Source organism: Juglans microcarpa x Juglans regia, chromosome 2D (genome assembly GCF_004785595.1).
Source record: "Juglans microcarpa x Juglans regia isolate MS1-56 chromosome 2D, Jm3101_v1.0, whole genome shotgun sequence".
Lineage (NCBI taxonomy): Eukaryota > Viridiplantae > Streptophyta > Magnoliopsida > Fagales > Juglandaceae > Juglans > Juglans microcarpa x Juglans regia.
In genome coordinates, this window is record NC_054596.1 from 27104390 (window position 1) to 27125704 (window position 21315).

The window sequence follows — 21315 nt, forward strand, 5'->3', positions numbered from 1 at the left end:
TGCGTATATCTTTTCATCTCCAATAGTTATTCATCTAGAATGGTAAGTGATAGATTGCTTGTTGAGTTCTGAACTTAGTATCCACATATTTCACAAAGGTCAATAAAAGAATATATCTTAACAATTTTTCCAAACAATTTGTCATTCTATCTAATTTGAACAAATCTCATAAAAACATGTATGACAAAAAGGAAAAATGCTAAATATGTTTACGGCAAAATTATAAAAAATTTACTTCTTTACATGTTAATTATTAATACATTGACCACTGGGCATGCTCCTAGGTAAAATTTTCCTTTTTAATTTTTTCCATATTTCTTATTCATATTTCTTATTATTTTTTAAATATTTTAAATTAATAAAAAATATAATTATACTAATAGTCGTTTTAGTATGTAAAAAGAAAAAAAAATTAAATAGATGAACTATAAAAAATGAGACTGCATAATAACATTATTAAAAAAAAAAAAATTCTCAAAATTTATCGCTACACTTTTCTTGTACACACACGAGACAGAGAGAAGAAAAGACGGATGATTCTGAACTCAGCTATTGCCATTGCGATGGTTGTCCCTTGCAGGGCTCCATTTAGGCCCATGTGCTTAGCCTCCAATAGCAAGACAGATCAGCTACGTGCCCAGCTCGATCATCTTCACTCGGAGGCAGAGAGAACCAGAGTCAAAGGTACGCATCCCTGCACGTCTCTACTCTTTCATCTCTGATGAAAATAATCTATACCCACTTTCCTTTTGAATGTCGAGGCACTCTCTTCTGCTGTATTTTTTCGTATACTTGTTTTCTAATAACTGAGTGATTCCCTGAAACTGGTTTGGCCAGTCGACATCGAACATTGTGTTGGTTATTTGGTTTTGCCCCTTTTTATGAATTATTAGCCCTATTATGATTATTCTTTATTCCTTTTCAAGTCATAATCTTGCGTCTCTGACTCAAATCATGAAGAATGGCTTACAATTCTTCCTTCTCTGTTCTGGTTCTGCGTAATAGATTTCTGGCATTGTTGTCACATTGAAACAGTATATAGTGGCAGCCCAATCTTGCTTGACAACCAAGACTCCAACCCTTTGCTTTTGAGACTGGAAATCACCCAAATCAGCTCGGCATTCCAATCATGAATTGGTCTGTTAATCTTACATTTGTCAAAAACAATGTTCCACAATCGTCTAGCAAACGAAGTCAAAGAATAAATAATTAAAGATTTCCTTTTTTCTTCTACGGAACGCAAATAGCATTTCTTTTTTTTATATAAGGAAGAAAAATTTATTAATCCTCATAATTAGGCAAAGCCCTAGTACACAGGTAGTATACAAGAGTAATATACCTAATTACAGCCTACTAGCAAAGAAAGAAGCATACAGTCCTTAAAATTAGCCCCTGCTAATACAATGGCCTTAACCCAAAGTAACAAAGATTGATTAAAGAAATCTCTAATAGCCCCCAAGAGCATCTCTATTTTCAAAGCATCGTCAATTCCTCTCGTTCCATATACACCACATAAGACATACAGGCACCATCTTCCAAACTTCTGCTATTTGACAATTTCCCCGTACTCCAATCCAACAAGCCAAGAGATCCACCACCCTTTTAGGCATCACCCACGCAATGTCCAACCTTACAAATATATCATCCCAAAGAGCCTTCGCCTCGTCACAATGGAGAAGAAGATGGTCTGTTGATTCTCCATTCTTTTTGCACATAAAGCTCCAATCCATTATGAAAATACCACACTTCCTTAGCCTGTCTATGGTTAGAATTTTTCCATGAGAGGCCAACCAACCTAAAAAAGCAACTTTTAGAGGCACTTTGCTTTTCCAAATACGCTTCCAAGGGAAAACAGTAGAAGATTGAGAAGTCAAAGCATTATAAAAGGATCTTGCTGAGAAGTTCTTGTTCCCGGGATGAATCCACAACAGTTTGTACTGTACACCATGCTGCAAAGTCAATGCGTACAGGGTGCTGTATTAGTCAGAAATATCTCCCACTTCCCAATCATGAACTGCTCTTATAAATGGCACATTCCACTGCAGCAAGCCATTTGAAGTATCCATATGATCAGTAACTGAAGCTTCCTTATACAATGTTATTCTAAAAAGAGAAGGAAAAGCCTCCTTGTTATTCTGAAAAGAGAAGGAAAAGCCTCCTTAAGAGCAACCTCACCGCACCAGACGTCAAACCAAAACCTGACCCTAGTGCCTCGACCCACCATAATTCTGAAATTGCAAAAGAAATCCTCCCAGCCCTTCCTTATAAATTTCCAAAATCTGACACTCACACCATACGAACCACGCACTTCATTAGATATCCAGCTACCCCAAGTGCCCATTTCCCAAGTAAGGCCTTATTGAAAATACTCAGCTTTCTTATCCCCAAATTACCACAAGATAGGGGGGAACATTATCCCATTTAATCAAAATGGAACTTTTTCTCATCTTCAAGTCCACCCCACAAAAAATCACAGAAGATTTTTTCCATTATATCAGCCACACCAAGGGGAATCGGGAATAAAGAAAGAAAGTACGTAGGGAGGTTGGATAATGTACTCTTACGTAGGGAGATTGGATAACGTATAACGTACTCTTAATAAGAGTGATTCTACCCCCTTTGGGGGTACACAGGCTCTCTCATGACTTTCCTAAATTATTTTTTTAATGAAATTCATATCATGAAAATTATCTACATGTGAAAGACATTAGCATGGCTTTCATAACATAAGCATGTTGTCACTTACTAGGGGTGTAACCGGTCCAGTTCGGTCCGGTTTTGGATAAAATCTAAGACTGAACCGATATGTACCGGTTTTGTATTTTTCAAAACCAATTACGTCCCTGTTACCCTCCTAAACCGGTATCTCTGGTTTTACCGGTTTCCGGTCCGGTCCAGTTTTACGATTTTTTAAAAATGTAAAAAAACATATAATGAAGTGTTACTTCTTATGATAAAATGTTATTAATAATTTAATATATATATTATGTTTAAAGCATGTGATCAATTAAATTTTCATCTTTAAGATTTATTTATTTATTTATAAATTATAATAACATTATCTTATATATAATTATATTAATAACATATGATCAAATAAATTACAAATGTTCATATTTAAGATTAACATTTTATGTTATAATTTATAAATTATAATATGAAATTATTTCATATATGATATATAATTATATATATTATATATAAAAATTTAATATAAAATTATATATTATATATAAAACTTATATATATATAAATATTTTGTATAATATATAAAATTAATTTTTATATATATTTTTCCACTGGTCCGGTCCCGAAAACTACGGAACCAAAACCGGACTAGATCCGGCCGGTTTTCATGATATAGGAACCGGTTCCGGACTGGACCTGTTCAAAATTGGACCAACCGGTCCGGTTCGGTCCTGCCCGAACCGGTTTTCTGGTTTAAATTAACACCCCTATCACTTACTACAAAAGACTTTGCACGGAGCAATTTACTTGGAGGACTCAACTTGATGCTACAGCCTTTGAGTCCATTGATCATCCATGTGCCATTTGATTCGTTTGAGGCTGAAGAGCTTTATCATGTGATTAGTGGGATGGCTAAGGATAAAGCTTCTTGCCCCGATGGGTTCTCCATGGCTTTTTTCTATTCTTTTTGGGAGGATATCATGAAGGTTTTTCAAAAATAGCATTCTTATGCTATGGCATCCCACATTGATTTCTTTGGGGAGGAATTGGGGTTGAAGCCAAGTTTCATCTTGTTAGTTTGGACAAAGTTTGCTCCCCGATCTCTTGTGGTGGTTTGGGGTTTGAAACATGAAGATCTTTAATAAGGCCCTTCTTGGGAAGTGGTTGTCGTGGTATCATCAAGAGGAGGAGGCTTTGTGGAGGGTGGTTGTTGATTCGAAGTATGGGATTGTTATGGGGGATGGTGTTCTATTGAAGTTGGTGATGCTTATGGAGTGGGGGTGTGACAAAATATTTGAAAAGGATTTTTTTTTTTTTCGGGGGGGGGGGGGGGGGGGGGGGGGGGGGGGGTAGGGACCCTCCAATTACTTCAGATTTGAGGTAGGAATGGACTCTAGAGTTTGTTTCTGGCATGATGTTTGGTGTGGTGCTAGGGCTCTTAAGAGTGTTTTCCCCACTCTTTCAGATAGCAAGTGATAAGTAGGCTATGGTGGCAGATTTGATGGTTAGCTCTAATGCCTCAACATGGTGGAATATTTTTTTACTTAGAAAACTAAGGATTGGGAACTGGGAATCATTGCTGATTTTTCAGTTTTGCATGCTACAAATATTGGTAATGTTGTGGAAGATAGGATGATATGGACTCATATTGGGAGTAAGAGATTGACAGTTTGATCTTTTTACAAGGCTCTTTCAGCTCAACATAGTAACCATTTTCCTTGGAAGAGCATTTGGAGATGCGGGGTACCTCCCAAGGTAGCTCTCTTTGGTTGGACTGCTTCCCTTGGGAAAATCCTCCCCACTGACAACTTGAGGAAATGTGGCCTTGTCATTACAACTGGTTTTACATATGTAAGAAAAATGGGGAAACTGTGGATCATTTATATATACGAAGGTGGCTAGGCTTTTGTGGTATGATATTTTCAGCACGACTGGAGTGGCATGGGTAATGCATAGATTGGTAATGGATATTTTTGAGTGTTGGAGAGGTCTTCGGGGTAACATCCATATTGTTGCTGTGTGGAAGATGATTCCTCTTTATATTATGTGGTGCCTCTGGATGGAGATGGTGTTTCGAAGATTTTTCTAGCTCTTAGTTGTTGCTAGGTGTACTCTGTGTATACTTCATGTGTACTTAAGCTAAGCCTACTTTTCAATCAATAAAATTATATCTTATAAAAAAAACATAAAACGCGTTATTTTTAAATGGCACATGGATCTCATTAAATCGTCTACAAACTAGATTTTCATGACATATTATATAGAAGTTTCACAAAAAAGGGCTTAAATGAGTGGTCAGTATCATAATATATAACTTATACAACACTTCTAAAACACAGTACATTTTACAGTACTCGTTAATGGCATGATTATACCACTTACCTTGTTTTCTACCTTGCAAAATGTCAATCCTTCTGTTGAAACCTAACTAAAACACCCATAATCATTACTATCAAATCCTTTGTACTTATGCTTTGGTTTGAATCCCTTTTCATATATGGTTTTCCAAATGAAAACGGGTCTCGTTGCCTTTGTCTGACAATTTTTTTGTCAAAGAAAATAACTTTTTTGTTCACGGATAATCACATCACACCAAGTAGGATGATTTGCTTCAGATCTAGTGAGCATATGACTTGCTTTTATGCAAATTAGTGTGCTAAATCGAATTTTTCTCTTTCCCAATCTTACTATGATTGACTAGTCTCAGGAAAGATCACTTAGGGTCACTGACTCGAGCCAACAAGGCTATTGTCCATTTCTGTACATTCAGTCGTATATAATTTTTTTTGATAAGTCATTCAGTTGTATATAATGCCGAATGATGTAGGGGCAGGTACAGGATTTTCCAGCAAACATGAACTTGGTTTTCTGTTGACTTTGTGGGCCCTCTAGTCCAGGGTTTATGTGTATTCTATCCAGGGCTTAATTCCATTTTAGGGCCCTGTGGTCAAAAGTCTGAAATTTGGCCTTAATGGGGGAACCTTCAGTGTCTTAGAATGTCTCTAAGTTCTTTTTTGTCCTGTATATATGCATGTTGGCTGTGTAACCAGCTTAGTGCTGGTAACGTTTCACTTCTTGTAACTCCAAGGTATTTTTCATATTTAGGAATTGTATCATTATAAGGATTACTTTATATTTATAATATATATATATATATACACATATATATAAGGATGACCTTTTGGGGGTTAAAAACATGGCAATAAAAATCCCAAAACATCCCTTTAGCATGGTCCAAACAGCAACTCTTAGGAGCTGTCACAGTGCTTCGGTGGTCCGGATCTCACCTTAGGACAGCCAAACAGCCGGTGAACTCGGGGATCACATTACTGCTTTTCTTTTTGCTCTGATTACATTATAAAAGCTCAACATGTCTAAATTATTGCTTATTTTGGTGTGAATCTAGACTCAAGGGTAACCTTTCCAAGTGGGATGAGATACAAAATTCTCATTTTATCTCATCTTATCATTACAACTTTTTCAAATTCACAGACAAAATATAATAAACAATTCAACTTTTTCAAATCCCAAAACAATAATAATATTAAAAAATAATATTTTAAACTTTCATCTAAAACCAAAAGTTCTTATCTCACTATCCAAACCTACCTATTCTTGGATATCTGTTGAAGATTTTCTTTTGTAAAATTCAAGTTCAGTAATTCATTTAGTTTTGCTTTGCCAAAATCTTCTTCAGGCAATTTGAAATTTTTTCATATTATGACAATAGCGACATTGCTCTTAGCGCCAAATATCTAAGACTCACATTGCTTATACTTGGTGACATCATTTTAAAAAAAAGTCATGATGGTTGATTCAGCGAATAGTGCAAGGTTGAGGCTTCTGCGATTATCAGAGGCAGCTGAGAAGCTTCGACGACAGGCAGCTATTAGTGTGCAAACTGGGAAGGAAAATGATGCAAGGGAAGCACTCTTTCAGAAAAAGAAGGTCATGCTAGCCTTGGAGAAGTCAAAGAGCCGAATTGAATTGCTTGATGAGCTTTCCACAAAGCTTAATGAGGTGAATGAAGTGGTGGTTATTATAGAAGATCTTACTGAGCTTTTTATATTGAAGTATTTCCTTATATACCTTTTAACATTGAGTGGGATTATGCTATTAGTTTTGTTATACATAATTCCCCTCTGGCAGAGATGTTATCTAAAATTGAAAGTTTGTGACTTGTTTACTATTGAAGTGGTGGAGCGTATCATACATTAGGCAGAGGGATCCTATCGTGAACCATCTATTTATGATAATATATTTAAAGAGGAAGGATCATGAAAGTACCTATAACTTATGCATTTACTCTACAAGAGATGCGTACCTTTTTCAAATCCTCCATGTTAAAGGAAAATATTTTAAAGGGGCAAAAGAATGCTATAGTTATCAAGCTAAGTTCTAATGATCATGGAGTGTTTGCCTTTCTAAGAAGATTAATTAAGGTGCCTTCAATATGGAGAGTTTCTTGATTGCTTTTAAACCCAGTTTCTGATTTGGAAGGTGATTTTCTGTCAGGTAAAATAGTGTCTATTGCAATGTATTACAATTTCTGTTGTAGATAATGGCTGTATATCTATTGAAATCAAGCCATACAAACTGTTAGCAATTTAGAAAGTGAAAAGAGAAATAGAGAGAGAGAGGGAGAGAGTATGCCATCCAATTTGGTGCCTACAAGGAAAATGGAAAATTCTATATACGTTGCACCTTTATCTAAAAAGAAAAAAGAAACTGATTGATAAATTACGCATGCAGTCAGTGGATCTTGAACCCATGTTCTTACCCTCTTGTCTTAGGCCCCGTTTGGATGTTGAGATGAGTTGAGTTATTTATGAATAGTAGTGAGTTGAGATGCTAGAGTGAATTTTGTGGGGCCCACCTAAGATGAGTTTAGATGTTTTTCGATGTTAAGATGATGTTAGATGTATTTGTTGGAAGTTGAAAAAGGTTATGGGTCCCGCGTGTAAAGAGTTGAAAAAGGTTGTGGGTCCCACTTGTAAAGAGGTTTTGAGTTGAGATGAGTTTAGTAATTTGAGAGTTAGGTGTTTGGATGTTATACTCAGTTTAAAATTAGACTGAACTAAGTTGATCTTAGTTCAAACCAAGTTCCAAACGGGGCCTTAATCTTTTAATAGGAGGTGTCATGAGCTAGAGTTTGCTTATGTAAACTTCCAACCCATCCAACAAGTCATTCTATTTTCTTACTCGCATTTTAAAGCCAAATAATCGGAGGACAACAGTAGAAAGTGAAGGTTAAATATGTCTGAATTAACCTGTTTCACAGAGAATTGTCAGAAACAGCATGTCTTAGTATGACAGCGAGACAGTGGAATTGTACACAAATGCTTTCAATGTCAGCATGTTTATTTAGTGGAAAATCTTCACAATCTATTAAAGTTTTTCCCGAGCTTCTACCTCACACTATGCGGCCATTTCATAGCATGTTTATTAATCCAAAACTCTGGATAAGCCTTAGGCTTGTAACAACTGTTGCCAGAATGGTGTTTGGCTGGTGACACTATGTCACACATGCTATGTGAAATGGGGATTTCATTTGACCTTAGGTTAGAGAGGAAGAGGTATAGGACAGTTCACCAATCCATTGTTGTTCAATTATCCTCCAGGTTAGACCAATCTGGCTTATTTAGATATTAGCACTTATATGTTGACCCAGGTCAATGCAAGTAAAATTCCCTCTAGAGGGTTTCTGCCAGATTTCTGGCCAACGTAAAGAGATTGTTGATGTTGTGAAATAAATGCATTCCGGTATTACTTGGACATGATTGTACACCCAAATAAGATACCTTATCTCTTGGTTTAGATACCACTCCGTACGCTCCCGAAAGTTTAAGTTTTGGGGATCAGATTAGGTTGACACCAGACTGTTTATGATAAATTCTAAATGCTTTTGTACCCTTTTTCGTGTCACAGGTTTTCTTTTATTTTCAGTCTGTATATCTTGGTTTGATCTCTTTCAAGGACATAAACTTTCAGCCTACCATATGATCCAAAGAAGCCTAATTTGGTTTCAGGCGATATCTCTGAAAGAAAATAAGCTGGTTAGAAGTGTTGCCGTGGATCTTGACGATGTTGAAGAAACTTCATCCAATCTTGTTCGGATTATATCACTAAAGCAGGAAAATACAGATCTAAATGAGATCAAAGAATTTGAACATAGTGCTCTGGAGTTTGGTGGTAGAAAAGATTTGCAGCTCTCCTCACAGAGTCAAGAAATCCTACCAGTCGATAACGATCCAGAGGATCTTCAAGCTTCTTCGAGTGTGGGCATTTGGAAAGATGACATCATGGCTGGATTGAGTGGAGTATCCTCTTATAAGGATTTCTTGGAACATCTGGATCAAGAGCTTGGCAGTATTGAAGCAGAACTTCTGACCATTTTGAGGGTCTCAACATTGGTGCTAGATGACAACGATACAACAAAAAATTTCAAGGTGCAGCAAACACGGGAACTTCTTCAGGACATCCGTGGCATGAGAAAGAGGTATGCTTATGACCCTAGAAAACGGTAGTTGGTGTTCAAATATTATGGACATGATGCTTGGACATATTACACCTTGGGAATATTGTTTTCTTTTTGATATATTGGTTATTGATAAATCATTGAGAAACCGAGATTTTTTGCTTACAGAATTGAATGTATCAAATTGACAAGGGTCGAGGCCGCATGATATTTTCATTTCGTTGTACTCAGTTTTCTTCAAGCAGGTGAGTATCAACATAATGTACGAGAAAGTAGCATTTCCAGATAGGAGTATGGCGTGGAAGATGGTGCCATTATTTATTTATTTATTTTATGTGGGTGATAGTGTGAAAGAAACGGATGGACACTTGAGGATGTAGACTCTCAAAATTTCCTGAAGCTTCTGTTCGTTAGACCTCTTTCCCACTAGATGTAACGGATAATACCTCCATCTTGTATCTTGGTATGCTTTGGATTCGTTATCATTCAATTTTGTAGATGGGTGTGCTTCTGGCTTTTGACTACTTTTTAGTTTAGCTCTATTACTTATCCGAAACGCACACAAAAAGAAAAGAAAAAAAGAGAGTAATAATTCCAGATTTATTTGGAGAACAGGAAAAGGACGAGCAAAGATCCATTTGCAATAATAAACATCTCCCAATCTAAGACTTTATTAATCCATTAAATATTATGCATATTGTTAACGCCTAAAATTAGGGCTAAGCAAAAATCCGACAATCCGAATCCAACTCCGCACAGGCTTTGCTCCGACTCCGACTGTCGGAGTCGGAGGTTTTTTCCTCTTGGAAGTCGGAGTCGGAGTCATTGATGAACCGACTTTGGCTCTGCTCTGATCCGACTCCAACCCTCTGACTCTGCCTTTGCCTCTGATTTTATACATATTTTATAAAAAGATCTGTTTTTCTATATATTAATTATTTAAATTTTATACAACTATATCTTATATAGTTAGTTAAACTCAATAATATACTAGTTAAATAATATATTTATACTATAATATATAGACTAAATTGACTAATAATAGTTTAGTATATGACTATATGTAAATATCTAACACTAAACTACTAATGTATAAATATAATAGCATGTAATGCTAATGTATATATAATATACTATAAACACTAAGATGCATAATAACATCATGTAATATTGTAATACTAATGGATAAACACTAATCTATAAATTTATAATAACATATAATACTAATGTATAATAACTAAAGTATTATTCATATAAATTACTAATAGTATTAATTACTATATATAAATTAGTAAACCATTTTAAGCCTATATATTACTATATGATACTATCAACTATTGTGATATACTAGTATTAGACATTAGTGTACTAATACAATCAGTGATATAGTTAGTATAATATTTATACTAATACTATTATATAGTTATACTAAATTAAAATCACTATAACAAATACTAATATATAATTATGCTAATCACTATAACTTATACTAATATAGTTATACTAAAATTTAAATCACTATAACTAATACTAATATAGTTATATTACTATAGGGTACTATTAACTATAGTGATATACTAGTATTAGTATACTAATACTATTAGTGATATAGTTAGTATAATATTTATACTAATACTATTATATAGTTATAATAAATTAAAATCACTATAGCAAAAGTTTAATCAAAAGTTAGTATGTTACTTGTTTTATTTAGTTGTATTTTTTTTTATAATCAAAAGTTTAATTAGTTTAGATTGGAATGTTGAGAAAATTGAAATTTGAAAGCCCACAATTTTTTTTTTTTTTTAAAAAGTGGGTCAAATATGAAGTTAAAAAAGACAAAAAAATAAAAAAATAAAAAAATCTGACTCCGCTCCAACAAGTCAAAGTCGGAGTCGGAGCGGATTCTGTACGTCTCGGAGTCTCGGAGTCAGAGGTCGAATTCGACCTCCGACAAAGTATGCGTCGGAGTCGGAGGTTGGACCCTCTGACTCCGAAATGGTCGGTGCTCAGCCCTACCTAAAATTGTACAACAGTTTGGAAGGGAGGAAGGAGTTATCCCCGGTCCGATGGTGATTCGGGCTTTCATGCGGTGCTCTTCACGTTCATCCATAAAATAATAATAAATAACTAAATAAATAAAGAGAGACAGATATTTATATGGTTTGACATAAAAATTTACGTCTACGAGTTGTTTGGAGGTAAAATTCATTATGATAGATGATTTTACAATCTCTAATGGCTTCACATATCGTTCAATATAGTGGGGAAATGTAAGGTTTTATGAGGTCGAAGACGATACCTCCCTTGAGAGAAGATCATTTTAGAGTCACTATGTATGGTAGAGTTTGTAAGTAGAAAAGTTGTGGAAAGAATCCCCTCATTTGTAGATATCTCTTCCTCTTATAGAGATCTATTTTCTTCTTTGGAGTGATTGACCAAATGTTTGGGTACTAAAATATTTTGAAAATACTCCACTACTATTTATTATTTTTCACTACTATTTACAAAATATCTGACATAGATATCTAGATGTAAATTTCTTTTTCTTTTTTTTTGTTGATAAGTATATCCAGTTGTAAATTTCTTTAAGAAGGTATAAACCTAAACCGTTGGTTTGTAACTATCAGCTTTTTAAAAATGGGATAAAAGGGACAGGTTCATGGAGTACATGCCGAATCGAAGCGTGAACCTGTGGGAATGAAATCCCTTAAACCCACAATCAATTTGAAAACTCACCTAAGAAAGTCAAAATCAAGCTAATGGAAAATTTAGACCTGTTGAGGAACTTGTTTCAAGAATCTAGATTATATGAAAATCTAGACCCGTTAAATAACCTATCTCAAGAACTTAAATTATAAGAAAGAACGTCACAAAGGTTGTGATTTGTCTTTAATAAGTTCAAAAGTTCATTTAAGAACAAGAGGAGATAAACTCAACTCACAATGAATAAATTCATCAAATTTCATAAATTTCTTAAAATGAGGTTATAAAGAGTATTTAAACCAAAATCTAATTAAAACCCTAACCAAAATAAAGTCATTTCTTCCAAAAATACCCCTGGATGAATAGTGACGCAGCTACAGTACCTCTTTAAACCCTAGTTCTTAAAAAGTAACTTTCTAAATAAGCCATTGGCCAAAATACAAGGCATTTTCAAAAACTTTAGTTCATAAAAAATAAGATATATGTGGACCAAGTATCCTCAAGCCCGATTATTCTGGACTAATTCTTATAACTAATAAAATAAATAATTTAAATGAAATAAACAAATCTAAGGCCTTCAATCACATAAACATAATAATAGGCCCTAATTTATATTGCACTCTTCCACAGCTTGTATCACATGGATGATCACTGGGTCTCCTTCTCTCAAGCCTATCTTGAATATTCGGCTCTTGCTAGACTCGTCCCAAGTGGATTGCACCAATCATTGCATTGTTTTCTTGCACTTCCTACCTCTTGATCTTGTGATTGCTCTATCTGAAACTTGCGAAGGATCTTTAAGACTTAGTCCACCTTGGTGTCCATCACTCATTCTCTCAAACCCATCTTGAATATTCGGCTCTTGCTAGACTCGTCCCAAGTAGATTACACCAATCATTACATTACTTCCTTACATTTCCTAGCTCTTGATCTTGTGATTGCTCTATCTGAAACTTGCAAATGATCTTTAAAACTTGGTCCACATTGATGTCCATCACCTGTGATATAGTTGGACCTATTAAATGAACCAACGCTTTTGTTAGAGCCCAAATAAGAACCATAGAGAAAACCTTAGGACCCTCTAGGTCAAGCCCATAAGATTGGACCAAAGCCATATATGCGTTTGATGAACCAAACCAAGACCCAAACCCGATTAAAACCTACACCCATGACTCAACAACCAAATAATAGCCATGACCCGTAGAAGCAACTTGATCAGAGGGAGATCCGAAACACTATATAAGCATGTACTTTGTTCATGCAATTTTTAGTATGTCTGCAGTGCGCCCTAACAACCTATTACCAGAAAAAATAACTTGCCCCCAATGTGGGATGTCTAGTCAACACTTGGTTATGATATATAGTAATCACTCTAGAATCTTTCCAGAAGAGTACCTACCTAGGGGAATATTTATAAGGGTTGGACTGACCTATTATGGCTAGACTTCTCCATGGATACGTCACTTAGTGCCTAGTTCTGGTATGTTTCCTTTTTTGTCATGATACGTCACTCAGTGCCTAGTTAACGTCACTTATGCAATGCAGATATCCAGCTTAGATTTATATTCTCGTATCTAGATCTCATCGTGATATTGTTTGTTAGGTTTTCCTATCAATTACACCTCTCTAGGGCATATTTTTGTGAACGGATCCCGATATTATAAGGGATATGACAACTGACATTCATTCTAAATCTTTACGATGCGTTTAACATAATTATTTCCTTCAATTTCTTTCGGTCACGTGAACTTTGCGTAACCATGGTTATTAGCCGCTTGCGACTACTTCCTCGCCTATTGAATATAATTGGGCTCAACATACTCCATACATTACATGATGAGCACAGTTTTTTTGCAACAGGTTGAAGGTCCTTGGTTCGTTCCCTCCTAGCCGATCGACCACTGATGCCGCCACCCACTCCTTCGTACACAGCCACTGGGGATAGGTGGATATTCACCCAGTCCGCATCGCATCCACGCATTAGGATCCCATCTCAGTTCTTTTTCCATTAGCAACCACTCCCTGAACTGGGCATCCCTCCTCCACAGCATTGCCCAACTCCTTTGTAAACCACCAGAAACCGCCAGGTAAGGCCCTTGCCCCCATACACAACCCCCAAATGTTCCACACTATAAACCGCCACATTCAGTCTAGAAACATTTGGTTTTGACCCAACCACCATGACAAGTGTACCTGAACCTTACCCTCCATTGTAGCTCCGCTGAGCACCACCTTGCAGGACCACTCTCTGAACTAGGCCGAGAGATAAGGGTTGGAAGCCACTAATGTACACACGAGTGCTCTCAGATGCACACGGAGTGCATTGGAACCCCCATTGCTCTCGGCACCTCCGACCCCGAGAAGACGACTTCCAACCACCACGTGAGACCCCGAACTCTTCCCACCTCTGACCCAACTTCCACCTTATCGCATATGCCAACTCCACAAGAATGATATGACCTTGTTTTTGTTCACCAAGACAAGGGAAGGAAAAGCCGACCACCATGCCTATTGTCGCCACTTGGAACCACTTCCCCTAGGTATAGACACCTTTCTTCTACTCTCTTGTACGTGCTCAAACCTAACTAAGGGTTATTAGAATGTTTAAGCCGTAGGTAAGGTGGGTTGTACGTACGTGTATGAAGCCAAACCTTAGAATAAGGTCCCAACAGAAGGCTCAAACCACATGGCCTATACTTCAAAATAACTAGTCAATTATACAATTGAAACCCCCATTGGAACATTATCATGAGCAAAAACTTCTCATTTCCAAGCAATGTAAGATCATGTACACTACCTACCCTTATGACTTATCAAAATGAGGTATCACAATCTCCCCCCTTATATGTTCAGAGTCCTCCTTGGGCTAGTCCGTCGTAGGTGGTATGGTAAAGTCTCACATTTCTGATTAGGATAGACTCTTATACCATTTGTAACACCCTAATGGAAGATCTAAGACACATGGTGTATACTTCAAAATGACTAGTCAGTGATACAATTGGAGCCCTATTGGAAGCATTATAAAGAGCAAGAACTTTTCATTCTCAAGTAATGTGGGATCTCATACACTACCTACCCTAATAACTTATCACTCAACATGGGGTATCACAGTCTCCCCCCTTACATTCTAATGTCCTTGTCAGGCCTTTCTGTTGTAGGTGACACGACTCAAGTTTCATATTTTGGTTGGGATAAGCTCTAATACTATTTGTAATGCCCCAATAGAAAGTCTAAACAACATGGCTTATACTTCAAAAGTATTAGTCAATGATACAATTAGAGACCCATTAGAACATTGTAAAGAGCAATAACTTCTCATTCCAAACATGTGAGATTTTATAACACCACCTACTCTTATCACTTATCAGAATTGGGTATCACACTAGAACTATGGGTGAGATGCAATCGGTGGGGATCCTTCCAAGTGTGAGGTGTGTACATAGGTGAATCAAGAACCAGCCAGCATGGTGTGTGACTCAAGTGCAAGGGAGTGAGTTGAGTTTGGTGAATTTTGGTTGTACTTATATGTTATGGGTTATCCAATTTTAAATAGGTCATGGGCTTGGGTTGTAGGTGCTATGGGTTTGAGTGTGTATATGGAGTTACGTGAGTTCAGGCGCATGGAAGGTTAGACTATTTTAAGTGTAATTGATAGGACATTGGGAAACCATTTTAGCTTTTTAACGTGGATATTGCATAGAAACCATTTTAGTGTTTATTATTTTATGATGCTATGCTGACGATAAATTAGATTGGGCGTGGAAAATATTCTTAGGGTTTAATTGTGTAATTATTTGGAAAAATTACGTGGATGTCAATTATTTTGGGAGTAATGATAATTTTGGGTTACGAGACTTGATGAATTAAATATTATTTAAGTGTTTTGGGTTTTAATTTTCAAGTACGTATTTAATTATAAATATATGTGAGATTATAAATTGATGCAAGTTATATGCCTATTTTATAGGTGACTGATTATGCATTGAAAATATTTGATTTGCACTACAAGGTAAGTAACATGATCATACATTTACACAGTTATACGCTAAACGGCATATTTTTTTTAAAATTATTATGTATGTATGCCCTTCACTGGAAGCCTCTTTTTATAAACCCAAGTCATGATAAATGTATAAATATAACTTACCAATATAAATTTGATTGAGTAATTTCTTTACCCTTAGAAATGCCATGAAATCTCGAAAGGATTTCATGAATCGAGCAAACAATTAGGTTTTTGTACGTTAGCTAATCGAATCCCGATCCACTACAGAGACGAAATTGCCTTTTCATTAATTTGAGATACTTATGAATACAATTTTATGAAATGAACAACACCATTAGGATTGTATGAAGATTTAGGATTTTATGGTGCAATAAAAAGTTTCAAGTTTTTCGAGTGAATAGTAACCCTTCGAGAGAGCGCACATGGCATCTAGTTCAAACAGCTGCCAAATCGTCATGTATGTTGTCCAAATCTACCTATAATCACTAAAAAACCTTTTTGGACACATGAAACAATCTTAGCCATCGATTTGGAAACCTACTAGACACTTGTTAAGAGGAGTACAAGTGTACAAGTGATGGAGTGTAAACCAAGTATGTGAATAAGTTTTTACACAATTCACTAGTCCATCCACTCAATCACTTTTTGACCAACCAAAAAGAGGATTTCAATGTAATGCCCTAAACCCGGGTGGTTTGGAGAATTACTACTTGTCACTTATAAACATGTTTCCCAACACAACTAAAATAAATCTCCAAAAAACTTTATTAGCAAACCTCAATCTCATGTCTTCTAAATAAACAAATTGAAAATTCCACAAAGTCATTACCACAACAAAAGAAAATAAATTAAGGAGTCCACAATCTCTCGGTAGTCATAACAAACCAAACTGATAATTTCATAAGTCTTACTAAACTCAAGATATAATTAAATCTAAGAGACATTAAATCTAAAGGATATCAGAATTCCTTCTTTTAACATCTTCTCTTCAGCTTAATCATGCTCACCAATATAATCCAGGTCCTCAGTTGGACTCTCCATATCATTTGTAAATATTATGAAGATAGGGGGTGAGTTATCAACAACTCAGTAAGCAGAGGACATATGCTAGCGTGCAAACATGAGCATTTACAAAGTACAGTATGCAGAACAAAATATTTTACAGAGTTATCATGCAGAACAAAACATGTTTTCAAAAGTAACAGAGCGATGGTTTTAAGACAAGTAAAGCCCGTAGTACTTTGGCATAACATAAACTGAGTATCATCATCACATCAAAACAGAGCATCACACAGAGCAGAGACTATGTTTCAACTCTGTGGTAGGGTTGTGCTAACCCCAGTGGCCAAACCAGGCAGAGACAGAGGTGAAATCTTTCCTTTATTCTTCTCGAAGTCCCGAGTGTGCACACAGGAAATACCACAATAAAACCACTTTGTTTCCAAAGTGGGTGCACTCAGAGACAGAGAAGTTGGTACCAACCCAAACAGAGCAGAGCAGAGACAAAGTCAGATACAAAATCAGTACACCATGCCAAATGTTTTCAGATGCCATATCAAAATAGAAAAAAGTACCAAAACATAATCAGATCATTTTCACATACTGAAAACAAAAGTCGGAGCATCTTTCTAAATCAATGCACAATTTTTCAGATTCTCAATATCGCTCTTTTTCAGATTTCAGAGACAACATGACAAAATTTAGCTCATGTCTACACAATGCATGTCAGAAAATATTTTTCCTTGTTTCACACAGATTTCATAAGTAAAGCAAATAAGCGACCGAGGTTGGTTTTATTTACCCAAATTCTCATTTCATCACAAAATATGCAAGTTTTTAAAAAGTCAACCTCAGTCTTATTAACTCGTATAAAATCTAGCATAGAAACCCCGCTTACCTGACTCTTGCAGCATATTATCTATGCCTTGAATTCAACCTCTAATAATCTCGTCACCTATTGATAGAAACAAAATATACACTAAGTGTTAAAAGGCCATTGACGCAACCTCAATCCAAAATAATTAAAATTCATGATTCCAACCCTCATTTCAGCAAAATAACCCCACTCAAACAACCAAATACTAAACTGAACAGCTCACACTTCTGTCCAAAATACCGTATTTCAATTTCAAAAATGACCAATACATCCACCAAACCATAATCAAGCACACCTCGTCACGCGCAACCAGCCATAAGAACAATCTTAACTGTCAATATCAACTCAGACCGCAACTTATAACCCACAAGAAAATCACATCAATCCAATTGTCTATATAAACACTCAGAACAGCCAACACAACCCCGAACAGTTACAAAACTCCTCCCACACAACCACGTCAAACCCAACAGCCACCCTTTATAATCCTTTATCAAAAACAAAACACCATCAGATTACAAAGCCCTCAAATTCGATTATAAACAATAGAAATCTTCCAACGATCAAAATATTAAAAGCCACTAATTTACACCATGAAAAAAAAATGTAAAACGGCACTCTGTTTCCTTACCCGTTCGATAGAGCTCAGCGTCAACACCACGACAAGGAGACTAACCACTTCACAGATGGAAGAGAACAAAAGAGAAGCGAGAGTGGGTGAGCGTCTTAAAGCTAAACAACCAATAAAGGAGAAACGCAGCAACACCACCTGGAAAAACCCAACGCAGGCAACACATTGAAACAGAGAATAAAATGAAGTAAAACTCATAAAAAGGAAATGCGTCTACTTGAGAGAGAGAGGAGAGATACCTGAAGACGAAGACACTGTGCAAGAGGGAGAGAAGAGCCGAGTCTGAAGAGAGAACACCAACTACAGAAATAGAGGGACGCGAGAGATAGAGAAACCGATTTTGAGGGAAAAACCGAATGTGAGGGAAAAGAAAATGGAGAAAATGCTAGGGCATTAAATTCAGACTCACGAACAACCCAACAAAAAGAAAAGAAACATCGAGAAAGGGAAGGTGGGTAACGGGTGAGAGAGACGTCTGGAAGTGGGGAAACCAGAAAAACTGAAAGAGAAAGAGAGGGAAAAAGAATCGGGGAAGCTGAGGATGAAGGAGAACTTACCCCAAAATGACGTCGTTTCAAACTCTTCCAAGAAAAGGCTGGGCCTTACATCCTCCTCCCCTTACAAAAATTCCATCCTCAGAATTTGCTACAAGCTATAAAAATTCTCTTCGAACAAGTGAGAATACTTAACTCTCATCTCTTCCTCGAATTCCCCAGATGCTTTGTTGATAACATGATTATTCCACAATACTTTAACCAAAGGGATAGTTCAAGTCCGTAACACTTGCTCTTTCCTGTCCAAAATCAACACTGGTTCCTCGGTGTAGGTCATATTCTCTTGAATCTGAAGGGGCTCATGATCTATAATGTGGGTGGGGTCATGGATGTACTTTCTCAACATAGACACATGAAACACGTTATGCACTCCCGAGAATGCCAGTGGTAGAGCCACCCCGTACGCCACTGGTCCAATCTGATCAAAAATCTCAAACGATCCAATATATCTTGGGCTCAACTTACCCTTCCTTCCGAATTTCATAACTCCTTTCATCGGTGTAATCCTCAAAAATACCTTATCTCCAACCTCAAACTCTAATTGGCGGCGGCGTTTATCTGCTTAACTCTTTTGTCAACTTTTAGCTGCTTTCATTCTAGCCTGAATGGTATCTATCTTCTCTATGGTCTGCTGAATAATCTGTGGCCCTAGAAGTTTCCTTTCACCTACTTCATCCCAATACAATGGAGACTATACCTTCTGCCATACAAAACCTCAAAGAGTGCCATCCCAATGCTAGCCTAGAAACTATTATTATAAGCAAACTCAACCAATGGTAAATGTCACATCCAAGTTCCCTTAAATCCATCACACACGCCCTCAACATGTCTTCTAAGATCTGAATAGTCCTTTCTAACTACCCATCTGTCTGAGGGTGAAAAGCAGTATTGGAACTTAACTTAGTACCCATTGCCTCTTGTAAGCTTCGCCAGAACTTAGAAGTGAAACGAGGGTCTCTATCCGACACAATGGATACCGATACTTCCTGCAACCTCACTATCTCCCGCACATACAAGTCAACTAGTTTCTCCAGTTTCTAAGAAACTTTAATGGGCACAAAACGAGTGGTCTTCGTTAAGCGATCCACGATCACCCATATAGCATCTTGTCCGCTTAAAGTCCTTGATAGACTTGTCACGAAGTCCATGGAGATATGCTCCCACTTCCACTCTGGAATCTGGAGTGGTTGCAATAATCCTGCAGGTCTCTGATGCTCTGCCTTCACCTGTTGGCAAGTTAGGCATTGTTCCACAAATTTAGCAATTTCTCTTTTCATGCCATTCCACCAAAAAGACTCTCTCAAGTCCCGATACATCTTGGTACTCCCTGGGTGAACTGTATACAAAGAATGGTGTGCTTCTTCAAATTACCATTTTTAGTTCATCATTAGCAGGTACACATACTCTACCTCTAAACCTCAAAACTCCATCCTCGGAAACGCTAAAATCAAGTTTGTCCCCATTCCCGACTTCTTCCACTAGCTTCACTAATCCTGAGTCCACTTTCTGAGCAGCTTTAATTCTATCTATCAAGGCAGGTTGAACTATTACACTGGCCATGAAAGCTTTTCTATCACTAGCGATGACCTCAATACCAGCTCTTTCTAAGTCTATTAACAACTTATGTTGAGTGGTAAGGGCTGCAACTGTTGGTCCCATTGACTTCCTACTTAGGGCGTTGGCTACCACATTAGTCTTGCCTGGGTGATAATTAATGGTGCAATCATAATCCTTGATCAACTCAAGCCATCTCCTTTTCCTCATATTTAATTCCTTTTGGGTAAAGAAATATTTCAAACTCTTGTGATTAGTATAAATTTTGCACTTTTTCCCATACAGATAGTGTCTCCAAATCTTAAGTACAGAAATGACTATCATGAGTTCCAGATCATGTGTGGGATAATTCTGCTCATACCCTTTCAGTTGGCGTGAGGTGTAAGCTATAACCTTCCCATGTTGCATCAGTACGCACCCCAATCCAAGCCTTGATGCATCGCTATAGACAACAAATCCACCTCTAGCCGTGGGGATTGTCAACACTGGAGCTGTCACCAATCTCTATTTCAACTCCTAGAAGCTTTCTTTACACTTTGCTATCCATTCAAACTTATTATTTTTCCTAGTGAGTGCAGTGAGAGGAACTGCCATCCTGGAGAAACCATCAATGAATCGACGGTAATAATCCACCAATCCCAAGAAACTTCTAACCTCATGAACATTCTTTGGCGCCGACCAATTAACCACTGCTTCCACTTTTCCTGGGTCCACTGAAATGCCATCTTTCGAAACTTCATGCCCCAGAAACATGATTGAATCAAGCCAAAATTCACACTTCTTCAACTTAGCAAACAACTTTTTTATCTATGAGTGTCCCAA

At 36.8% G+C, this 21315-nt stretch overlaps 1 protein-coding gene across 2 annotated transcripts; it reads left to right on the plus strand.

The window, feature by feature from the left end:
• The first annotated feature begins 482 nt into the window (after window positions 1-482).
• Window positions 483-9665, plus strand: LOC121249843. Of its 2 annotated transcripts, none has more exons than XM_041148658.1 (4): window positions 483-684; window positions 6509-6708; window positions 8718-9187; window positions 9335-9665. In XM_041148658.1, the coding sequence occupies exons 1-4, from the start codon at window positions 534-536 to the stop codon at window positions 9372-9374; spliced, it is 861 nt and encodes a 286-aa protein (XP_041004592.1). In that variant the 5' UTR covers window positions 483-533; the 3' UTR covers window positions 9375-9665. The 2 variants fall into 2 exon arrangements, with proteins under 2 accessions (XP_041004592.1, XP_041004593.1); XM_041148659.1 differs by having other exon boundaries at window positions 547-684; window positions 6386-6708.
• Window positions 9666-21315: the final 11650 nt, after the last annotated feature.

Bases quoted from the DNA above. Each gene is read 5' to 3' on its own strand.
- LOC121249843 (XM_041148658.1), top strand. From the start codon at position 534: ATGATTCTGAACTCAGCTATTGCCATTGCGATGGTTGTCCCTTGCAGG. The intron at 685-6,508 runs GTACGCATCCCT...TGGTTGATTCAG, and splicing joins AGAGAGAACCAGAGTCAAAG to CGAATAGTGCAAGGTTGAGG. The intron at 6,709-8,717 runs GTGAATGAAGTG...ATTTGGTTTCAG, and splicing joins TTTCCACAAAGCTTAATGAG to GCGATATCTCTGAAAGAAAA.